The sequence below is a fragment of the Knufia obscura genome (genome assembly GCF_036327395.1).
Source record: "Knufia obscura strain CCFEE 5817 isolate CBS 148926 chromosome Unknown scaffold_3, whole genome shotgun sequence".
NCBI lineage: Eukaryota > Fungi > Ascomycota > Eurotiomycetes > Chaetothyriales > Trichomeriaceae > Knufia > Knufia obscura.
This window is the reverse complement of record NW_027042689.1, coordinates 1897518-1920073: the sequence shown is the minus strand read 5'-3', so window position 1 is coordinate 1920073 and position 22556 is coordinate 1897518. Positions and strand designations below refer to the sequence as shown.

The 22556-nt window shown below is 51.2% G+C and overlaps 8 protein-coding genes across 8 annotated transcripts; 5 read left to right on the top strand and 3 right to left on the bottom strand.

Moving 5' to 3' along the window:
- Positions 1-1067: 1067 nt before the first annotated feature.
- Positions 1068-4819, bottom strand: PMZ80_003782 (uncharacterized protein; the record flags this gene model as incomplete). The annotated part of the gene is made up of 2 exons (XM_064872210.1): positions 1068-4490; positions 4544-4819. 2 exons carry the CDS (start codon positions 4817-4819, stop codon positions 1068-1070), a joined length of 3699 nt encoding a protein of 1232 aa, XP_064732590.1.
- A 1574-nt stretch (positions 4820-6393) lies between these two features.
- Positions 6394-7680, top strand: PMZ80_003781 (uncharacterized protein; the record flags this gene model as incomplete). The annotated part of the gene is made up of 1 exon (XM_064872209.1): positions 6394-7680. The coding sequence occupies one exon, from the start codon at positions 6394-6396 to the stop codon at positions 7678-7680; it is 1287 nt and encodes a 428-aa protein (XP_064732589.1).
- A 525-nt stretch (positions 7681-8205) lies between these two features.
- Positions 8206-12090, top strand: PMZ80_003780 (uncharacterized protein; the record flags this gene model as incomplete). The annotated part of the gene is made up of 1 exon (XM_064872208.1): positions 8206-12090. The coding sequence occupies one exon, from the start codon at positions 8206-8208 to the stop codon at positions 12088-12090; it is 3885 nt and encodes a 1294-aa protein (XP_064732588.1).
- Positions 12091-13090: 1000 nt separating this feature from the next.
- Positions 13091-13543, top strand: PMZ80_003779 (uncharacterized protein; the record flags this gene model as incomplete). Its single annotated transcript, XM_064872207.1, has 1 exon — positions 13091-13543. The coding sequence occupies one exon, from the start codon at positions 13091-13093 to the stop codon at positions 13541-13543; it is 453 nt and encodes a 150-aa protein (XP_064732587.1).
- Positions 13544-15660: 2117 nt separating this feature from the next.
- Positions 15661-16707, bottom strand: PMZ80_003778 (uncharacterized protein; the record flags this gene model as incomplete). Its single annotated transcript, XM_064872206.1, has 1 exon — positions 15661-16707. The coding sequence occupies one exon, from the start codon at positions 16705-16707 to the stop codon at positions 15661-15663; it is 1047 nt and encodes a 348-aa protein (XP_064732586.1).
- A 1340-nt stretch (positions 16708-18047) lies between these two features.
- Positions 18048-18869, top strand: PMZ80_003777 (uncharacterized protein; the record flags this gene model as incomplete). The annotated part of the gene is made up of 1 exon (XM_064872205.1): positions 18048-18869. The coding sequence occupies one exon, from the start codon at positions 18048-18050 to the stop codon at positions 18867-18869; it is 822 nt and encodes a 273-aa protein (XP_064732585.1).
- Positions 18870-19338: 469 nt separating this feature from the next.
- Positions 19339-19689, bottom strand: PMZ80_003776 (uncharacterized protein; the record flags this gene model as incomplete). Its single annotated transcript, XM_064872204.1, has 1 exon — positions 19339-19689. One exon carries the CDS (start codon positions 19687-19689, stop codon positions 19339-19341), a length of 351 nt encoding a protein of 116 aa, XP_064732584.1.
- A 658-nt stretch (positions 19690-20347) lies between these two features.
- Positions 20348-22348, top strand: PMZ80_003775 (uncharacterized protein; the record flags this gene model as incomplete). Its single annotated transcript, XM_064872203.1, has 1 exon — positions 20348-22348. One exon carries the CDS (start codon positions 20348-20350, stop codon positions 22346-22348), a length of 2001 nt encoding a protein of 666 aa, XP_064732583.1.
- Positions 22349-22556: the final 208 nt, after the last annotated feature.

Below are 22556 nucleotides of genomic sequence, written 5' to 3'. Positions count from 1 at the left end.
CACTTCGTGAAAGATGCTCTAGGGGGCATCTCAATTATAGCGGAAGCACTTCTGGCATGTTGGAAAGGAAAATGTTTGCATACTATCACGACTACACGATCTACGAGAAAGTCGAATAGGCATATGTATGGAAAAGGTATAGGAAGGGAAGGCTAGATCTAGCGTTGAATCTACTGTGATACTTAGCATGTCAATGATACCACTCCTGCTCACGTCAAGACTAAATACAATGAGAGGAGACAATCTCCCACCGCATTGCTCTGCTCTGCCCGCGTTCCCTGCTCGCCTAGCTCCGATCCCCTGAGCAATATAAGGCAAGCATGCTTGATCATACCTTCTCCACTGGAACTTTGTGCCTTCCTCGCTCAAGGTCGTGCCTTCCGTCTCTTACGATCACTCATTCCTCCTCTCACGGTCGCAGCTGCTTCTCGTGGTCGTGCCTTCCTCGTCGCGCCTCAGTGTCACGCCTTCCCAGCATCAATGCCGGGACGTTACTGCCTTCTCCCACGGTCGTGCCTTCCGCTATTGCATAGGGTTGTACCTTTCTCGGGTTCAAGTGCTCAGTTGTGACTTCCTTGACAACTCACATATGGTCCTCATCTTCGGTCGCGCCTGTTCTGCGTGCGTGAGGATGTCGGTGCTGCTGCGTTCGATTTTGTGGGGAAATGGATAGGGTGAGGGCGATGGGCGAGCGAGAGTAACAGCGACGGGCGGATGAAATGAGTGGGCGATGCTGACTAACCAGCCACGTTGGCAATATGTTGCCTTGGCCTTAGTGATTGATAGGTGACATGACACGCACTGACTTGAAAGACAATACAGGAGAAGAGATGGTTAGGGTGTATGATAAAATAGGAAAGCAGAGGGCCTCCGAAAGTCGACGCAGCTCAGGCTTTCATCCGTATTGTGAACATCCTTCATTCATCCCTCCATCGTTGCAACTGCTCTCATCAATGCCAGGTATAATTAACCCCATCAGTCATCCTCATCAAATACAACGGATACCATACTAACTAAGATCTCAATACCTCCTCCCACCCCTCCCTCCACACCACACCATCCTAAATCTACGAAGCCTCAGTCTCCACACCCGGCTCCCGTCCCCCCAGACCCCCCGTAAACCTCTTCTTAATCCTATTAAGACCAACCTTCGTCTGATCCTTCGCAAACGCCACATTCCTCGCAGGCTTCCACTGCATCATCCCCCTATGCTTCCTCTTCTCCGTCCTCTTATCCGCCTTCTCATCGAACTTCGCATCCTTACTACGAGGGGAGAGAACACTATCCGTCTCCGTCATGGTGGTGTACCCTGTATTCGAGGTCTCAAACGAGGCTCTACCGTCGCTGCTGTTGTCGTAGCCGTTGGCGTGGTTCTCTGGACCGTGGGCGTTGGGACCGGTGCGTTTCTTGAAGCCGCCTGCGGGGGCGTTGCTGGCGTCTGTGATGCCGAGGTCGGAGGAGGAGTCGGAGTTGTCGTTGTCGCTGTCGTCGTCGGATGATGGGTTGACTGGGTCGTGGGGTGGGCGGTCGACGCCTGGTTCTGCTACCTTGTTGAGATTCTTGTCGGTGTATGCTCTTGGATCATCGCCAAATGCACCGGACCAGTCTGTTCCGTCCTTGCCGAGCCAGTGTTTCTTCTCCTTGTCATCGGCTTGATGAAGGACGTCTCGGCCTTCGCGCAGAGAATTCTCGTGCAGTGACTGGATTGTGGCGGGTACCTCAGGTTCGACGACACGTGCTCTGACACCTTCGGCTTGGCAAGCTTCCCAGGTCTCGAAGGTTTCGCGGGTGTCGCCGTCGATGATGAAGTCACGGTGGGATTCGTCCGTACCGGCCTTGAAGCGGGCTCGGAATTGGAGACGGCCGATTTCTTCAACGTCTTCGAGACCGGGCACCTGCTTGGCTGCTAGATTGCGTTCGGTCACGTAGTTTTGGACAAGTCTGTCACCGTGCTTGGTCGACCAGATGGGGATATTGAATGGCGTGTCTTCGTTGTCAACGAGATGCTGCAGCCAGATGGTAGCGTAGGCTTGTGGTGCTCGATGGTTTGGTGTGTGAAATTCGAAGACGATAGGTGATCGATAGCGGTGCTTGACCGGAAGGCGGACCTGGCGATTGTTGGCGGCTGAGATGTCCCAAAGTATACCATCGCCTTCGTCAGTCTTGTGACAATGGTTACGTGGAACCTTGCCAGTGCTGCCACCTGTCCTTAGCTTCAGCTTGGTGCTACTCTTGTCCCAACCAGTAGCAAGGATCTTCTCAGACAAGAACTCGAAAGTGCCTACATCCCAGCCGAGCATGTTGGGAGGAAGACGAGTTTCGACGCTTCGGAACAAGAGTGAGATTCTGACCCGACCAAAGCCAACACCACCGTCGAGCGGGTACCATCTAGTGACCTGGGAGCTAGTGTTGAGTAGTTCTGACAAGCGAAGTGGAACCACGCCTAGGATGGGGTCGTGCTCCCGGTTTCGCGAGTCTCGTACCGTCACAGTAACGATTTCTGATCGCCAGTCTCGGACGAACCGTTCTGTTCCAGCGTTGAAGATCGGCTTGCTGCTTACAGCCTTGGTTCGAGTCCGGTAGACTAGGACATCATTGAAAAGAATGGTGCAGTATGATGAAGGCAGGGTCTTGGCCTCTTCGTCGGTTGCTTCGCCATACGGTTTGGCAGGCTCGAATTCTCGTCCTTTGCGGTTGCCCTCGCTGCCTTTAATATTTTCAAGCTCCAGGTTGACAATCTGATGGACAATTATGCTGCAGATACCGGTAGGCCAGAGCGGGTCTGGTGGTGTATGAGCGACTGCATCAGCATCTTCGGTGTCAAGTGTGCCCTTCTCGTCCTGAAACTCGGGCTTGTCTTGCAAGCTCTTTGGCAGGGACTTGTCTTTGCCATCGGTTCGTAGGGCAGGCCTGAATTTTGGCTTACCAAAATAACCAACCTCCCAATGAAGCTCACCGGGCATGTCACTGCCTTCGTTCATGCCGCTTAGCTTCGAGATCTGTGGATACATCTTTCCAGGATGTTGGATCATCTTCTGCATGGAAAGCTCGACTTTGCCAACAATGTCATCAGCAGTGTGTCGGTCGGAATCCCACAGCTCAACACTTAGCTGCTCGTCGGCCTTGATCAGTTCCGGCGTGACAAGCAAAGCAGTTGTTTCTTCCCATATTGGGTTCAGATCATCCGTGATGACACGAGTGCAGTACATGGGCTTGCCGTATTTGGAGAAGGACAGATTGATATATGGGTCGCTGCCACCACCATCAGTGCCTTTGCGGTCCTGTTTGCTCAGGCCAACAGCACGATGGATACGGATCCACATGACACCAAGAGCCTGAGTGTCTTTTGTAACGTCATCTCCTTGAAGCATCGATTTGAGGTCAAGGGTCATAGACTTCGGCGCCACGTACATGCTCGAGGCTGCTGCGACTGCGTAGTTGACGAAATTGGAGATCAGAGGAAGATTCAGAATGTTGACGCCCTTCTTGATCATTGGTATACAGCCAGCCTGCACGTGGGGCACGCCCATCAAGGTGAAGGTTAAGCTCTTTGCGAAAGGCGGCTCGGGTGTAAGCTGTAATCGCAGGCGAATAGTGCCAACTAATTCCTGGAGCTCGACGAAGATTGGCAGTGGAACACCGACTAGGCCCTTGATACCCAGATAGAAGACCAGGTTCATATGCATATTGCGAGCGTGAGAAGAGACGCCTTTGCCAGCACCTGCAGGTTTGGCGTGGTATGCGAAAGAGGCTTCGAGATTGTAGTACTCGCCACCTTCTTCGTCTGCGGCAGCTTCCTGGGGATCTTTGGTCTTCTTGTTCTCTTCGTGGATGGTCTTCTTCATGTCGCCCATTCTATTGTCTGGCAGGGCTCGGAGACTCAGAATTCTGATAGGGTTGCTGCCTTGGTCGATCTCGGCGACTCTCACATTGTTGATGACAGCAGGGACAGAGGCCTGCATGACGTCCTCGAGGGTATCGGCCACAGCAGCGAACATGTCAGGGTTGATCAAACCCCAGACAATGCCCAAGAAGCTGTTCATCCATTCAACGGATTCTGGGAGGAGGTTTGCGACGGCAGTGTGACCTCTTTGTTGCTCGCTAGACCATTCGACTTCTCGACCACTGCGCACAACTTCCTTCATCCACAGCCAGACTCCGGAAGAGACACAGAAGGCAAGAGGTATCAGGCCCTTGAGTGCACCGCCAAACATCTTGCCAACGACCACAATGGCAACCATTATTCCTATACCTAGGCCCATGGCACGCTTCTCCAGGGAGGCAAACATAGGCTCATAGCTGACGGAGGGTGTAGGATGGAAAAGGATGTTCGTCTTTTCGCCATGGATAGGTACATCAGAGGTGCTGCCTTCTGCGACTGGATCAGGCGGTGCTGTAATATCTTGCTTCTCCTTGTACTCAGCACCACTCATTGACGAGTCGAGAGGTACGGTGGTGGGCTTGCCGAGATTCTGGTTTGGGACTGAGAGCTGTTTGCTTGTCAGACTTGATATCAGCTTAGATGATTCACCTCAAGACTCACCATGGGATTGTCGGCATTTTCCATGTACTCTTTTCCCACATCAGCGATCATAACCTGACCACCAGTGACGGGATCTGAGACTTCCTTCGCATCCTTCATCCGTTCCTGGTTCTTGTGAGGCATGGCATCCTGGTGCTTCACGTCGACGTGTTTCTGCTGGCCTTTACCGGAATCTAATTGCTTGTCGCGCTCTGCCTTGTCCTTGTCGAGGTTCTGGAGGAACTGATTGACGCTGGGAATCTTGTTGGTGCCGCTCCATGGCTTTCCGCCGGCCATGGTGGGCAACTGCGGCTGCGCCCGGAGTGTCGATGCAGAGTCAGATCTGCTACAGGTTGATAAGAGTAGAGAGTTGCAGGGGACAGCTATGGCAGATGCCCCTTCGCACTAAACTGCCAGAGCTGATCGTCTCTGAGGTTGGTGACTCGGAGCAGCAATGAGAGGAATTGAAAGGGGAAACAAACAGAACTGGATTGACAAGGGTGTGACAAGGAATCAAGAAACGCGCATCCTCAGCCCACACACAACACTTGATCTTTTTGCAATTAATGTTGTTGTATGCCCTGCGAGTGCTTGGGACTAGTCTTCAACTTCGCTTCCAAGCTTGGACATGCGCAACCCACTACGTCACAATTATCGCTTGAAGTTTAGGCGATGATAGTAGTGGCAAGCGTCACGAATCGAGATGCCCGGCTATGGAGAACCAGATTCAGCAGATGCCCATACCACTCTCAATCCATTCTTTAGTAGGTCTGAAGCACAATTTGCAGCACTATAATTCGTGCTGCGTCCTGCTTGTGAACGGCATTCAAATTCCGCAGCACGCATACCCCTGGCCGAGATTGGAAAGCCCCCAGAGTCAAACATGCCTTTGATCGGCACTTCGCCCGCATCGCCTATCACGCTCGTCACGGCAGCAGATGCCCGAAAATGCTAGTGGCGCAATCTGGCTGGTTGGGATCGTCTTTTCACCTTCCGAATCGGTTCGACTCCAAATTGTTCTTGCTTGACGCGTCTCCACCACGCGTTCCTGCTTCCTTTCCGTGCTACTCGTACAAAAGGTACTGAAACTGTCAGCAGCCTCGGATATATAGGCTCCGACTCTAATACACCTGGCGCGTCAACCTTTGAAGCTCTCCCAAGGTCTTTACGGCTTACTCTGCATGCCGAAGATCGTGTTCGACAAGGCTTTCAGGAGTAACTCAGATTTATATGCTTGATGCACTTCATCCACGACGCGCTATGTGATCAACCGGCGGCCAAGGAGTGTACATTCAAATCTAGCTCGATGCTCGCCGATAGATGGAGATGCAGCGCGCAAATATCGAAGCACATGATTACGCTTTGCCGGAGCCTTGCTGACATAAACAGCTTTCCTGGGGCACGCTCACGCTAGCAAACATTTCCCGTTTCGGCGTAGCTTGACGATCATTGGAACAGTCACGACAGCATTATATAACACTCGGCGGTAGCTTATGTCCTTCTTCTCTGTGGATCATCGTAATAAGCAGAACTTCGGCCTTGCGTTCGGTGTGGTTCGTAGGACTTTTGTCCACTAGCTAAACTGTTACGCTGCTCCATGGTCCGGCCAGCTAAGGTTGCTAGAAGTCGAGCATGCATTCAATGCAAGAAGAAAAGGATAAAGGTCAACGAGTCCCAGCCCTGCTGCTTGTTCATGGCTGAGTACTGAATTTCAACAGTGTGATCTTCAAGAGCCATCTTGTCAACGATGCATCGATTCCAACATTATATGTGCGGGGCCAGTGTCTGGTCTGCTCCTTGTCAACAACAATCTTGCCTCCTTCTCGAATGCACGCCCGAGGGCAACAATCAAACGACATCATACAGCCTGTATGCCCGATGCATCAGCACCCTCTTTCTACCATGCAGTAACACCAACCTCAACGTACGACGACATACTATTGTTCAAATTCCTGAACTACTTCTCCCAAAATGCTAGTGAGCGTACGTGGACTGCTAGACTGCCTAGCTTGATTAGTGCGAAAAACGCTGCAGCCATGAAGACCGCTGCAAGAGCGGTGTCTCTGGGATTTGCCGCTCAAAGCATTCGTGATCCAGCAATGGCACAAGCAGCGTGCGAATACTATGGAAATAGCCTTCGATACCATCAAGCTTCGTTCCGGGCAGCTCCTGGCAAGACCATATGCAAGAAGAAAGCCATCAATGCGTTACCAGTCACTGTCCTTCTTTCCTACTTTGAGATGATTCAGGCCACGTCAGCAGATGCCTGGCTGAAGCACACTTTGGCCGCAGAGAGGCTATTTGTTCTCCTTGGTCCGGATTCTCTCAACGATGAACTTCTGAATCATCTATACTTCATCGTTAGGTCGAACTCAGCTATTCGATGCTTCTTGCTTGGAACCAAAACGCAACTACTCGAAAAATCTTGGTCTGAAATACCCATGACGCATCCCTGCGGCAGAGGAACTGCTGTTTTCAACAACATAGTTGACCTCATTATCTGGCTTTCAAACAGCATCAACGTCACCACCTCTTCTTCCGACCTTGATTTGATGTCATACGATCTACTAACGCTTCAAAGAACGATGGATGAGCTTAGGCGTCTTTGGGTAGTGTTCGGTGAGAGCATTGGCTTGGACACAAGCACGCATCCACTGCTATCCGAATGCAGCGAGTTGTCCAGTTCTTCGATGCCTTCAGTCGACGACACCGTGAGCGCGATCTTACCATTGGCCTTGCAAAATTCCTCGGCAGCTTTGACAGGCGCTTTCTTTCATGCCGCTGCTATCATGCTTCTTACGCTGATCGGTCGGAAGCAGATATACCCTTCATTATCGCAGATGATGTACAGCAACAGAGGCGTGAACCCTTGGGACCCCACGGATTCCAACGATGGTGGTTACAGTGGTGCTCTGCGGCATCATTCGTCCGAAATACTTGCACTCACAGAGTACTTGCGCACACAAAAGATCGGCTGCGCTTGTTTGAGAATGATTCTGCCACTGGCGGTGGTGAATAGGCTCAGTCCTTCCCAGCACCAGTGTCTGATGGCAGAATCCATGTTCAGGGACTGGAGCACTAGTGACGGATTGGCGGGACTGGCAACTTTCGCATTTGCAGAGAAGGAGAGTGTGTCTACCAAAGTCCTTCCTAGCTAGATAAAAAGAAGCTCTGTGCTAAGCACCCTTCACTTGACGATTCATGTCAGCTAGCATTGGATCTCAGTGCGAATGTCAACCGGAAGCCGTACCTGTCTCGATGTGCTGTAGCCTTGCTGCCTGGCCAGCCCGTCTATGCTTTGCAATGCATATCTTCTCGGTAGTCATGTTTGGTGCTTCGATGCATTCCGCTGGCATTTGCCACTGCATGTGCTCTGAATTCCAGCACCACCAACAAGTGAGGGCGTAGAGGATGTAGGTATGGGTAATGAAGATTCAGTGTTGATGCCTTGGGCACACGGCAATAGTACGCTAAGCGAAACCGGTTAATCACAAAAAATCGGCGGCCGGCGGTTGGTTCCTCCTGTTCCAGGATATCCACCAGTTTCATGACTTTCTAGGTTTGAAGTCGTCTGCTTGATTTGGTCCCTCCCCACCCCATCGTCGTGAGCAAATCATCGTTCCATCTCCGCATTACTGCTTCTTCGTCGACGCTTCATTTTGTCGTCGCTACAGTCTTTAGCCATGAGTTACGAAGTAAGGAGACGGAAGCCAAGACAACCTAAAGATCTGAATCCAGGTCTGCTGCCTGGTTGGGTGTCCCCTGGATCTACTGGAGAAGATACTAGTCTCCTTGACGAATCGCATGAAGTCGAGAGCGGCTTTGATGGAACTGACTTTTACGTTGGACCTTCCAACATGGACTCGCAGCCTGATGCTAATCTAGACACTTCCACGGCCAGTGATTATTCCTCCTCAGAACTGACAACGCCACCCGAGCATGCCCTTGCCCAGCATGAGCCCGGCAATGTGCTTGCTCCTGCGAAGGACTTGGATGACCTCGTGCTCCAGCCATCAAATGGTATTGATTTTGGAGATCGGCTGAAAGAGAAGATGCCGTACGATGATGGTTCGATCGCTTTTGGCACAATTCGTCTTTATGACCACACAGACGAAGCTTCGGGAAACACCGTCACCTACATGCGTGGACATGTATCCGACGAAGTTTACCCTAACATGCTCATCAAGAATGCCCGAAGCAAAAAGACCATCAGACTCGATGGACTGTCTATCGGCACAAGGCAAGGGGTTACGAGCGTTCGTGTCTACATCTTGCCGGAGGACGTTGACAGAGCGAGCCGCGGACATGTTAGAGACTTTCATAAGCTTGTGAGGTATCTACTGAACTTCGTCGATTGTTCTACTGAAGCTTGGACAGGGCAGGCCGATCCTCAAGGTCCCGTGTCTATCTATCGCGAGCCAGTATACGACATGGAAGAATCAGTCTTCTACACTTTCAACACTTTGTGCTCCCCAAAGCCAGACCTCTTGACATACGTTGGCCCCAATCACGGATTGCAGGCCATGACAGACGCCCTTGATGACAATATCACAGGCCTTAAAACAAAGATGTACCCGTACCAAAGGCGTTCTGTGGCAGCAATGGTCAGGAAAGAGTCCTCTCCAGCAAAGATCAAAGACCCTCGCAAAACGAAAATGCTTGACATTTACGGAAACCCTTTCTACCTTGACCCAAACGATGGCTCACTGTTCCACCAGCTCCCGCATTATTCCGAGCCACAAGGTGGCATCCTGGCTGAGACCATGGGCTACGGCAAGACATTGATCTGTCTAGCCCTCATACTTGCGACGAGGGGTCACTACCCATCTATACCGCACTATTGCATCGAGACGCGTCCTGAAGAAACGTATCCTGAAACCCCTTCACTGCTGTCGATGGCTGCCAGACACCTAAAACACGCAGGCTTACCGTGGAAGAACGAGTTTTACATGCTCAAGAAGTCAGGCTATTACCATGATCGCTGCATTGGGGAGCTGCAGAAATACACGAGAGCATATGATGAATCAACGCCAGGATACATGAATCCCAGCAGGCGAGGCAAGCCAGAGTATAGCAACGTCATACGGCTATGCTCGGCGACACTGATCATCGTACCACCCAACTTGATTATTCAGTGGCAACAGGAAATAAAGCAGCATATCGACGAGGACGCCATCGACGTTTTCGTGATTGACGGACCTTCGATCATGGTTCCACCATGGCAAGACCTTGTTAAGTACGACGTGATACTTATGTCCAAGTCGAGATTCGAGCAAGAGTACCGTGATGATGACCTAAATCAGGGTAAGGGCATAAGATACGCTGAGAAGTATAAATCTCCTTTGACCGAAGTCCGATGGCTGCGAGTCATATGTGACGAAGGCCATGGCTTCGCTGGGTCGGCAACTAAGACAAATGCTATGGCCATGCTTGACAAGATGTTTATTGAGCGTCGATGGGTGGTCAGCGGGACACCGTCAAGCAATCTCCACGGAGTTGAGGTAGGTTTAGCTTCGGCTGAATCCAATCTGAATGCGCAATCTACAGCTAGTCCGGATGCATTCGGCTCGGCACTGAAGCAAAGGCGTGCTCCCAGCACTCAAGACTCGGAGGCAAAAGACCTGGAACGCCTTCGTTTGATCGTTGTAAATTTCCTGAAGCTCCAGCCATGGGCTAACAAAAAAGGAGAGGACATGGCGGACTGGAAGACCTACCTCGCGCCACGTATGAACGAGCATGGCAAGCGTCATAGCATGCCTGCTCTGCGAGAAGTCATGCAGACTCTTATCGTTCGACATCGGATACAAGACGTGGAGTGCGACCTCACCTTACCATCACTACACAACAAAGTGGTGTACCTGGAGCCCTCCTACCACGACAAGCTAGCAATCAACCAGTTCATCATGGTACTCGTTTCAAACTACGTGACTTCAGAACGTGAGGATGAGGATTACATGTTCCACCCTCGGAACAGGGGCAAGCTCACCACATTGATCAACAATCTGGGTCATGCAACGTTCTACTGGGTCGGGTTTACCGAGCAAAATGTCAGAGACACTCTCGATGTGAGCAACAACTACCTGAACAAGAGTATCGACAAGTTATCGGACAGCGATGGTATCTTGCTTACTGAGGCCCTCCAGAATGGTGAAAGAGCACTATCTGATGCGGCATGGCGCGCGTTCAGCACGATGCATGAGATGGGGGTCTTCATCGGCAAGTTTCCAGAACAAGCGAAGGCATCTTGGGCACTTGATAGCATTGCTAGAGAGCCCCTACTATTAGGTACGACTCAGGCCAGAGAAGTTCAGAAGCATGTACATGGTCGAGCTGCAAAGCAGCCATCGAATCCAATCCATGGCCTAGCGAGACACGGTACCAACATCATGAATGCAGTGCGAAACAAGGCGGAAGAAGACCTGAGGCAGCGGCAGAAGCAAAAGCTAGGCACCGAGCAGAAGGATGTGGGGACCACTGAAAGTCCAGCCAAGAGAGCACCGACTAACATATCGACTGCTCCCAAGTCAGCTACAAGGACAAATGCATTTCGACCATCGGAGTCTCCCTTCTTTGAACATCAGACCACAACTGCCGTCAAGCTACCTGAAAGTGAAGTACTTGGTTTTGCATCATCAAAGCTCACATATCTATGCGACAAGCTTATGAGCCACCCAGATGAGAAGGCAATCATCTTCTATAACAACAACAATACTGCCTTCTTCACAGCAGAGGCTCTCGAACTTCTTCGCATTCCATTCCTGATCTATGCGAACACTCTTTCAGTACAGAAGCGAGCAGAGTATCTAGCGAAGTTCAACGTGGACACTGAGACGAGAGTGCTGCTCATGGATCTGAAGCAGGCAGGACAGGGTCTCCACGTGGCGGCCGCCAGTCGCGCGTACATCTTGAATCCCATATGGGATCAAGCCATTGAAAGCCAGGCCATCAAACGTGCCCATCGAATCGGCCAGACCAAAGAAGTATATGTTGAGACACTCGTACTGAAAGATACATTCGAAGAGGCACTTGTGAAGAGAAGGAAGGAGAAGGTCGAGCAGGAGCAGAATGGTGACCAGGATGAGGGAGCAGATGCGGTTGGTGGTAAGACCCAGCCAGCTAAATCTACGCCTAAGAAGGCGAAAGGGGCAGCTAGCAATCCTATGCTCGATGACAGTGTGATGGTCAAGGTTTTGAAGGAGATCCAATTTCTCAAGATCACGGACGAGGAAGAGAGGTTTGTCAGGCTGACGCATCCTGTACCTCTTTTCGTCGCTCCTACCGGTCTCAGCACCAGTGAACCGCAGGAAGCACCCGTAGGCCATGCTAGTCTTCCGAGAACTACGCCAAAGGCACTAATCGCCGCATCCGCTGCAACGAAGCCCACACAGCCACTGCCGCTGACACGGTCTTCGATATTTGGCTCGCAAGAGATGGCAGTTCCCAAGCAGGCATCGTCATCGAAGCGGACGAATCAAGCAGCAGGCGATGCCTCAGAAGGAACTTTTACGAATGTGTGGCAGCCGTCAAAGCGTGCAAGAACTGGTGGTGAAACTGCTCGAGCAACGTGAGCTTTGATAGGGCGGCTAGCGAGTTGATGCCTGTTGCGGGTCGGAAATAGTCTGATATACTACATTGCTGGGAGGGTCTGATATGTAACCGAGGAGATCGCCGGGGGCATATAGCTTACGTGCCGTCACATATGCACTACGGTCTAGCAGCCCTTCGGACGAAAGAAGCAGATATTGATCGTCGTTGATTAGAAGCTGCTCCCTTACAGCCAGCGCATTCAAGGATGTGACGGGTATCTCTCGTTACCTCACATGGGCAGGGGCATGCATCAGCATACAACCGAGCGGTGCTTCATTTGTCCGCCTGAAAGCAACCCGGCCTGTTCATTTCCGACCGAACCCGAATACGTCTGCATGCCTACCATGGCGAGTCTCTTGGTTAGCCTGATTGGCTGAGCATATTTGCCTGGTCTTGGCGTCTCGGAGGTGGAGCTACTTGTCTTCATCCGCTTTGCCAGTGCATACCGACCGAGTCCTCATGACTGACGAGGCCTGAGCTGCCTATAGTTGCTACGGCGGAGAAACTTACTCAGGTTGACTGCTCACGAGCATTTGTCACCGACGCTCATGACATCGAGCAGTTGTTGGCAGTAACAGCGACATGGGCCAACGGGCCAGAGTGCCCAATTGGACTCGGGCCCCTACTGTTTCCATATCACCTCCACTACTAGACCTCGGAGACTTATGTCGAACACTGATATGTCTCCTGACCAGTGACGCGCGTGAAATGCGTTCACCATGCTTGAAGTATAAATATGTCAACAGAATGAGGTCTCGAAAGGTAATCAATCAGTCAACATCAGTGAGCCAAGCACGTTACCAGACGCTCGGCACAAAAAATTGACCTCCATCGTTCGATCGAGTCCACTATCCTCAACCCTAATTCTGCAGCCCAGCCTGTCAATCAGCAACGTCCAGCAAAACCATCCAGCAAAACCATCTATCAAACCCATCAAAACCAACCAACCAACCATCCATCCAGCCCGCCCACCCTCCAGCCATGACAAATCCGACCACACCCACCACCCTCCCCACCGTCCCCATTCCGCGAAATATCTCCCTCCTCTCCCTCGCAATCCCCTTCCCCCCCACCGCCCCGCCCAACTTCCCCACCCTCCTCCAGTCCTCCTTCGCCAAAGCAGCCACCAACAACATCCACCTCGAGCACCACACCATCGATCCACATTTACCAGCCACTGAGTCTCTATCCGGCCTACCGAGCCTGATAAGCAGTAGGAAGTGGGACGTGATTAGTATTGGATTTGGGCTTAGGGGGAATAAGGAGTTGACGGGGTTGTTTGAGGGGGTTGTTAATTTGGTTGTTGAGTTTGGATGTGGATATGGAAGGGAGGGACAGGGGGAGGGAAAGGGGAATGGAGGGAAGAGGACGAGGCTGGCGTTTGCGGTTGTGCCGGATGAGATTTGTGAGGTGGCGGGGAGGGTGATGGGGTAGTCAGGTCAGTGGTGTTGAGGAGTGGTATGGATGTCAGCGAGGCGAGCAGTGCATGCACGATGATGAGAGGAGACTAAGCAAGCCGCGATTAGACAGGTCAGTGCGGCAATGGTGCAAGTGATTGAGACGTGAAGTGAAACTCGCGGTTTTGTGCAGTAGTATCTCTATCCTCCTGGAGTGCAACGGCGAAAAGCCAAGTCCTATGCAGCTCTGGCAATGAGCATATTGCAGCATCGCATATGAAATCAGGTGTCAACCAGCCGAAGGTCAACTCGCTGGTCCCGTGGCTTGTCCTCCTCGATCATGTCAGTGTCGGTCGCCTTCGAAACCCGATACTGGTTCGAACCTCTATAACCTCTTGTTTCGAAATCCCGGTGTTCGAGTCGAACCACCTTGTTGTCGGCCTACCCGATTAGGAAAACCGCCGCCGTGAATTAAATATCGACGTATCAAGCAGGTCATCAGAGTGCGCGACGGTGGTGTTAATAGTAACAAAGAACTTAAAGATATGCTCGTTAATGAAGGTGATAAAGAATCTCAATCACTAAAGTTACTGATGGTAACGAGAATAGTAATATTCCGAATAAATTCATCAAGTTACTAGCAACCTCGGTTACTAGCAGTAACCTCCCTCGATTAATCGATGTTATCAGCTTAGTTGACGCCTATCTCGTCTAGTACGACGCCAGTAAGCCACTCTTAGCGGGTCTATACCTATATAGGTATCGTCGACGAGGTTTCGAACCGTACGCAACCAAGTATGACAGTCTCGAGGTCTCGAGGTTTCGAAACAGCGGGTTCGATACTGCCCGACACTGAATCATGTATGCTACTCAGCACGAGAACTCCGAGAACTGCATATACATGTTCGTGCTCCTCCACCTTAATCCCAGCTGTAGACTCCTGAGCACTGTTCCACTCAAAGCCATCAAACATGTCCCCCCGACACGCATCACTAACAACCAATGCCCGCTGACAGTACACACAACTCCTCCGCTTGCTGTGCCTAACCAGTCGTCGAAACAAGCGCTGTGGAAACTGTGCCGGCAGGTGAGATGGGTGTAGGTTGTCTCAGACGGCTCAAGCACGTCTCTGCAGATGATGCATTCTGGTTCTTCGGGACGGATGTGGCCGTGGGTTATGACGAGGTCGGTGTAGCATCGATGTTGTTGGAAGGGAAAAGGGAGCTTTGGGTTTGATTGGGTTGTTTTGCTGCGGGTGGCTTTGGTCATGGGATGTGCTCGCGTGGGGGGTACGGCTGTTGGGCGAGGTCGGTGATTTCGACGAGGTATGTGGTCGTGAAGGATCATCCATAAGAATAGGGTGAGTATGGCAGTGGCAATCATGAGGGTGATGGGATCGAGGAGAGATCGCGACGCAGGTTGGAAGGCGGAGATGGTATAGGATAGGCGGACGTCATTGTAAACAACGATGTCTGTGGTGGAAGGGTCGAGGTACTGGAGGTGGCGGTCGATGGTGTAAGTGACTGCTTTCAGCAGCGGTAAGAAAGCGGTGCTCATGGTGCCTCGAGCTGATTGCGCCTTGGATGTACAAGGTTGAACTTATCAAGGAGGATCTGGAGATTCCTACAGGGAGGTTCGACAGGTGGTAGACCTGAGTAAATGGTAGCCTGATATTTGATTGTGTTGCTCTCGAGAGGAAGTACTTATTGGAAATGCATTGGAAGAGGGCGTACTCAAGTCCAAGTGGTTGGACGTTTCAGCGGCAAACGTGGCTGTAGTCGCAAAGTGATATCGCATTCCGTTGGTGTGCAGTGTCGAAGTGACAGCTTGAGATACTGATGTGAATGGCAATCATGTGTAAGGAGGAGACCAACTACCCAGATTCTACTTGGCAGGCAGTGATGCAGTGATAGAATGCAGTGATTATTCTAATTGAAAAGCGCTCACTGCTTTCTTCTTCCAGATGTCCCTAATGCGTGATCTCATGCCTGGTAAAGCAGCTGGGATCGCTGAAATTTGGCAGACAACGCTTATCCCGCGCCAGCCATGTCATCGTTTTTTGACGCCCTGGTATTTGTTGCCTGCCCCTTGGTATAGCGTTGTGTCTCCATAGGTACTGATAGCGTTCAAGCACCTCTTACTTCTCGTCCCAGGCTACGTAAGGCCCTCAGTGATCCTCTGTCTAACACTTGCAACTCCCTCGTCATACTTGTCGACGATCTGCTTTCGAAGCTCGTCGAACTTGGTCTTATCGAAATCTCTTGCTGCATCGTCCAATTCGTCGAATATCTGGCGCACCAAATCCTGACCGCTACCACCGCCGTCTGAGCGTGAGGCAGCAAACATCATATATCGCGCATCGTGGAGTTGGTCGACCGTGGGGAGCAAATCCACTATCGTTTGGTCACTTGTGACGATCTGCCGAATCTCTTTGACTACATCTTGTGACACTGATGTAGTAATGATATCGAATGCTTTGGAGCGAAGGAGTTGAAAGATGTTGAGCCGACGTCGTACCTCGACATCAGATCCACTCATGCTTTGACCTATGGGGTCGATCGATACGCTTGCTCCTGCGAGCACTTGTCCCAATGCGATAACCATCGTTCTTGCATCGCTGTATAGACGCCGATCAGGGCCCACATTGTAATCGATGTGGAATCTCTTGAATCGAGACAAGAAAGATTCAAGACCAGGCACAAACTTTTTGGGAGACCCATATCCTCGAAAGATACACTTGCCCTCGAGAGCGTAGACAAAAGTACAACTGTGGCATCTATGATCGTTGTAGTCGATGCTGTTTGAAGAGCGGAGGGCAATCGAGAGTGTGTTTTCGTGATACAAAAGGTCCCAGCCTTCGAGTAGGAGGTTCTGACAGGTTAACAAAATGGCGGGATTCAGACGCTGGCCAGTCACATAGTTGGCGGTCTTCCTGGAGAACTGTCCTCTTGCATTTCGCTTGCGCTTCTCAGAAGTTGGTTGAAAACCCTGCTCTAGGTACTGCTGTCGTTTCGCAATAGGAAGGGTGCTGACGAGCAATTCGTGTAGGATCATCAATCTGATTTCTGCTGGTAGTCGCATCAGAGTGCTCTGTTGTTGGGGCGATGCACTCATGAAAGGTGTTGTATCAATAACAGGTATCTCTGAAGTACCGACAGATGTATCGTTTGCACCTGGATTAGGGCCAATGCGCTGTGCCATTGCTGCGGAGTGGTGACGCCTTGGTAGGCGCATCTGCGTGCGCGGTCGATGCAAGTTCATGTGGACTGAAGCTCAGGCTGAGGCTGTTTAGACGGCAAGAGGAGGATTGTGGATGAAATATCGAACAAGATCAGACAAGAACATTTGTACGTCTCGGTATTTGCAGTGAGCAAGCCAAGCATCACGTGAGTAGCAGTGAAGACAGTGAAAGTGTTCATGTCGGTTTACGCGTTGTGACGATGTAGATGTGGTAAAAGATAGTGTGAGGCTCTATGATATTGTTAGCTTGTTACCCACGACTCTAGCAATGTTTGAAATGAATCGTTTCGTGTATAAGCACTACGATGTTGTGGGTGTGCTGCCATCAATCAGTGGACCATTAATTGCTGTCACGCCACAGTTCGACTTGGGGAGATGGGAAGGCGTCGGTCAGAGCAGAATTTGCTACGAGACAGTGACGGGCTTGAGTTCTAGGATTATTTGGAGACCTTAAGGCGCGCGTGATAAGATACTAGTATGGCATGAATGATCCAGGAATCAAGGATGGATCTAGAGCTTCTCAAGTCTCGAGCTCAGGGGTGAAGTTTTTGACCGTATTCGGCTTACTTTCCTTTGTTAGAGCAAGTGAAGCACAGACTTCCAAAAATGCCGAACGGAGCTGGTGCATTTACAAATTTGACGCGTCAACACTTGGGCCCCATATCAAATCTTCAGCGAGCTGCAATGCCAGGTCAAATGACGCGAAGACTGCGATCTCGTACCGTGTCGAGCCGGGCTATGATATCTGCCGTTGATCATGCTTCTGCAAGGTCTGTCAAAGCGACTCTAGGTCTGGGAGACTGGCCATGGTCACATGATACAGATTGTTCGTCTCGGCGCTTGCTGAAAAACCGTCCAGTCTGGCGTGATTTCCCAGACTCCTGGCTGTATGCAGTCGAACCTCTGATGATTCAGAGGATCAGAGTCATACTAGAACGAGACAATATTCCTATCGAGTGCTGTCGCCCGGCTGCAATTTCAACCGACGATTCGCCAAGCTTCGACCCCAAGCACCTTCGAAACGGACGAAAAGATTCTGGGGCCTTTTAGCTAACATCAACATGGAAGTTGTTCTCTGACTAGGCTTATGCAATGGTGCATGAATCAGTACGAATTATGTGACAGCCTGGATTCTCGAAGGGTTCGTGACCCATAACCTCCAATCATGCACTTCATATCCATGTCCTCCATGTGTACTTGACAACCAGTGTCCGTGTACTGCATGCGCTTGGGATAAATAGCTTGATCGCCGCCTCAGACCCTACAATTCACCGGAGATCATCTGTTTCCGCTCTTCCATCATGTCTTCCGAGCCCACTCTAATACTAATACCAGGAGCCTGGCACATCCCCAGCATATGGGACAAAGTCACATCCATCCTCTCAGACCAGCAATACAAATGCATACCTATCAAACTCCCCTCAACGACCCCGACGCCCTCGACATCCTTCCTAAACGATATCACAGTCGTCCGTAACGCTATCAAAGCCGAAATAACCCAAGGCCGCAACGTCGTCGTCATAGGCCACTCCTACGGTGGCCCTGTCGGCAGCAGTGCGATCAGAGGTCTCACGCGGCCTAAACACTCTCAATCCCAGCCTCAACACCAAGGCCACAACCCCACCACCTCTCCCACAAACGCACAAGGCCACGTTATCGGCCTCGCCTTGCTAGCAACTGGCTTTACAATAACAGGCCTCTCCGTCCTCGCAAGCATGGGCGGAACCCCACCCCCCTTCTGGCGTATCAACCTCGAGTCCAACGACATCGAGATTACGGCTCCACTCCGCGAGCTCTTCTACCACGATCTCTCGCTCGACGAAGGCAACGACTGGGTCTGTAAGCTCGAGAAGCAAGCTGCCAAGGCATTCCTCGAAGGCGGCGAGCACGTCTACGCGGGCTGGATGGATGTGCCGGTGTGGAATTTGATCACGACGGAGGACAACGCGCTTCCATACGATGTGCAGAGGAGTTATGTAGAAATGGCGAGGGCAGAGGGTGGGGATGTGACGGTTCGGGAGGTGGACAGTGGACATTCACTTATGTTGAGCCGGGTGGATGAGACGGTGGAGTTCATTTTGGATGCTGTCAGAGCTTTTGCGGGTGAAAGGGCCATGTCTTGAACATGGTTGCCTGACACGCAGGCTGAGACCGATGAAATTGATCGCGGCATGTTCCAGGAGCTCGTGAAAGCGAAGGACGCAGTTACGCCGCTAACAAAGTAGATATTCGTCGATGTGACGAACGAACTGATCTAGAGGGGTGCCCAAGGCTTGGTCCTCGGAAGCATAGATTTGAGCTTCGTGCTTGACCAATGTGATACTGAAAAGAGAGGCGTGCTTGTCTTTGATGGTGCGAAAATACATGCGGTTGGAGTTGCGGAACGGGCCATAAAGGACGAAATGTAACCTTGAAACCAAATTATGGATTGAGCCGAGGGTATTAGCACTCGAAAGACTGTGTGTGTCCGCCACTTCGGGCACAGATGCACAATAATCATACAGTTCTCCGTATCTGCTTCCAGTTTCGATTGATATGCTGCCGAGTAACACACAACGTACCCCTTCACATCCTCAAAATATATCTCCTAACTCATTCGAGGACTCTCTCACAAGCTTCCACAACAGCAGTCGGGAGAAGCGCAAACCCTAACTTTGCTCCTGGTTGATGCTCAATACAAGCATTGACCAGTTTCTCGAACAGAGGAGTAAGATCCCTGTTACCCCTGACACCAAAGCCAATTGATATGGCAACGTACTTCTTTGACTTAAGATACTGTGTCATTCCGGCAATGATCTCGTCATGAGATGCAGAGATATCAAATTCGTACATGTCGAGTTCGAGGTTCCTGGCCTTCGCTTTGTCCTTTTGGTCAGAGATGATGGTGCTCGAGTGGGGTAGCGTGAGCCCCATGGCCAGAATGTTGCGTGTTTCTGAGGCCATTAGGGAGCTTGAAAGTACGCTGAATCTTTGCTGCTGGTGCCGTCGAAGGTGTTCTCTTACGTGTGCTTATGTTAGCGCAGAGTCAATCTCTCGTGGCCCGTGCTAGAGCAGGATGATACTTTATTCATCCTATTGACTTATACACTGTGATGTCCATATCAGATTGCAGGACTAACAAGGCTCTCGTCAACCTGAATCTATCCGCTTCTGGCCAATCATGGATGCATTCGTCAATGTAAGTCGGGTACGAGCAGTCCGTGACCGACTGGTGCGAACATGGCTTAGCTGATCTGAGATGGCCTAATAAGGTATCACGAACGAGTAGACAGGCACCAGCTGATCGTGATCACTCAGAGATGTATCTATGCGTCTTGCATCCCGGCCGGGGTCGGCCTTACTGTAAGGCGCGCAGGCGGATGACTATGGCAAGCAAGGAACCTGATAGGAGGTTGGCCCAGGTGGGAAGGGCGCTATAAAGAAAGTTTTGCTGGCGAGCGCTAACACACATCCGATCTAGCTTCGAAACTGACAACCGCAGGGGCTCAGTCTGCGGCATTACTGGTGTTCTGGGATGGGACAAATTGAACAACATAGGACTGCTTCGACTACATGTCTTGACTCAGTATCTTCGACGCCTTAGCCGGCGCAAGATATTGCGATGCCGTCAGAGAAATATGATGAGGACGCTAGAGTCCTAGACTCGCTATCCGACCTCGAACCCGGCTCTGACAGCGACGCTGACACTCTGGTCCATTCGCCCAACGCAAAAGATCACGATGTCCTTGATGAGCACGATGAGGCAGAGCATCTCCTGACCGAGTCATCGAAGGCGAAGAGTGACCTGAAACGTGAAAATGGCGCAGGAGAAGGAAGACGACGACGACTCCATAAGCACCGCAGGAAATCACGAACAAACAATGAGACCTCGAATCTTGTATATGTGATGGAGGAGGGCTACAAAGACACGAGCTCAAATAGCTCGACAATTTCACTCCTCTTGGGTAGCCAAAAATACGAGAAGTCAGCACAGTCTCGTCCACCTTACATTCGTTTCGTCCTAATGTCTGCTTCCATCGCCGCACTCTTTGTTCTTCTGGCCTATGGTGCTTATCGCGCTTCGCAGTCGTCAGAAGCGAGCTCTCCCGTTTCGAAGCAGCTCAGCAACGGAACTCATGTTTTCGAGGCGACAACAATCCTTATCTCCCTTGATGGCTTCCGAGCGGACTTTCTGCAGCGGGGTCTGACTCCTTCAATGAATGCTTTTATTAGCTCGGGCGTGTCTCCCCAGTACATGCTACCGTCTTTCCCATCAGTCACGTTTCCGAATCACTATACACTAGTGACTGGAATGTACCCCGAAAGTCATGGCATAGTAGGCAACCAATTCTGGGATCAGGAGTTTCAAGAAGAATTTTACTACACGAATATATCCGTCTCTATGCAATCAAAATGGTGGGAGGCTGCCGAACCAATATGGGTGACCGCAGAGAAACAGGGTATAAAAACTGCTATACACATGTGGCCTGGGTCAGAGGCGCATATTCACAATGTGGAGCCGACGTTCCTTGACAAGTTCAAGCCGTACGAGAAATTACCAAAGAAAGTCGACCGCATTCTGGAGTTTCTGGATAAAGAGCCGGAAGAACGACCGCAGCTGATCGCGGCTTATGTCCCTGATGTCGATCGCGACGGGCACAAATATGGTCCCAACAGCACTGAGATTCACGCTACCATTGCAAGCGCAGATCAGATGCTGACCCTTCTTATTGAGGGACTGCTGGAAAGAAACCTGACGGAAATCGTGAACCTTGTGGTGGTGTCTGATCACGGTATGGCAACTATGTCTGCCCACCGGATGGTTCAGCTAGACGACATCATTGATATGAGCTTGGTTGATCATATCGATGGCTGGCCCTTACGTGGGCTGAGGCTCAAGAATCCAGAGAGAGACGTTCCTGTGTTGTATCAACAGCTTTCAAAGGCGGCCGAGAGGCACGGTACATTCGACGTATATACGCTCGACACAATGCCTGAGAGGTATCATTTCACCAACAATCCCAGAATTGCTCCTCTCTGGGTAGTTCCAAGGACTGGCTGGTTAGTAATCGAGAGAGAAGATTTTGATATCGCTGCGGCTATTGCGGCCGGCGAAGAATTCCATCCGAGAGGCATACACGGTTTCGACCACGAACATCCTCTGATGAGAGCTATCTTCATTGCACGGGGACCAGCATTTCCACATGCGCCGAACAGCAGAGTTCCCGTCTTCCAGAATATAGAGGTGTACAACATCGTCTGCGACTCATTGGGTATGGCATCACACAGCAACAACGGCACTATTCGTTTACCGATGAAGACGGTGGGACTGCACAGCGACATGACCGAACCTCTCGAACTGCCGAAAGATGATCCTGCGGACATTGACAACATGTCAGGCAATGCGACAGTATATCCAGACGCAGCGACGCCAACGTCAGAACCTGAGAAAGATACAGGCTCTGTACCGCCGGTTGAGCAATCCGCAACCGAAGAGGACGCCAAGGGCAGCTGGTGGCAGTACTTGCACGAACAGCTCGAGAAAGCCAAGGACTGGGCAAGCGAAGTCATCGACTCGATCAAGAACAACAAGGGAAGCCCAGACAAGATTGATGCAGGCTGAGAACGCGCTCGACACAGAACCATGTTAACTGCGCTGGCGTACCGTAGGATTCGATTCTACGTGTACCTTCTTATGTGTGCTACATCACCAGGTGCCTGCGGAATCCTGCACTTCCAGAACTTGGCCCCGGCATCTTAAGGATGCGAGTCGATCCCGAGGTTGAAGCCGATTACCCCGGTCCGCCAGGTGTGCTCCGTGGCATGTATGA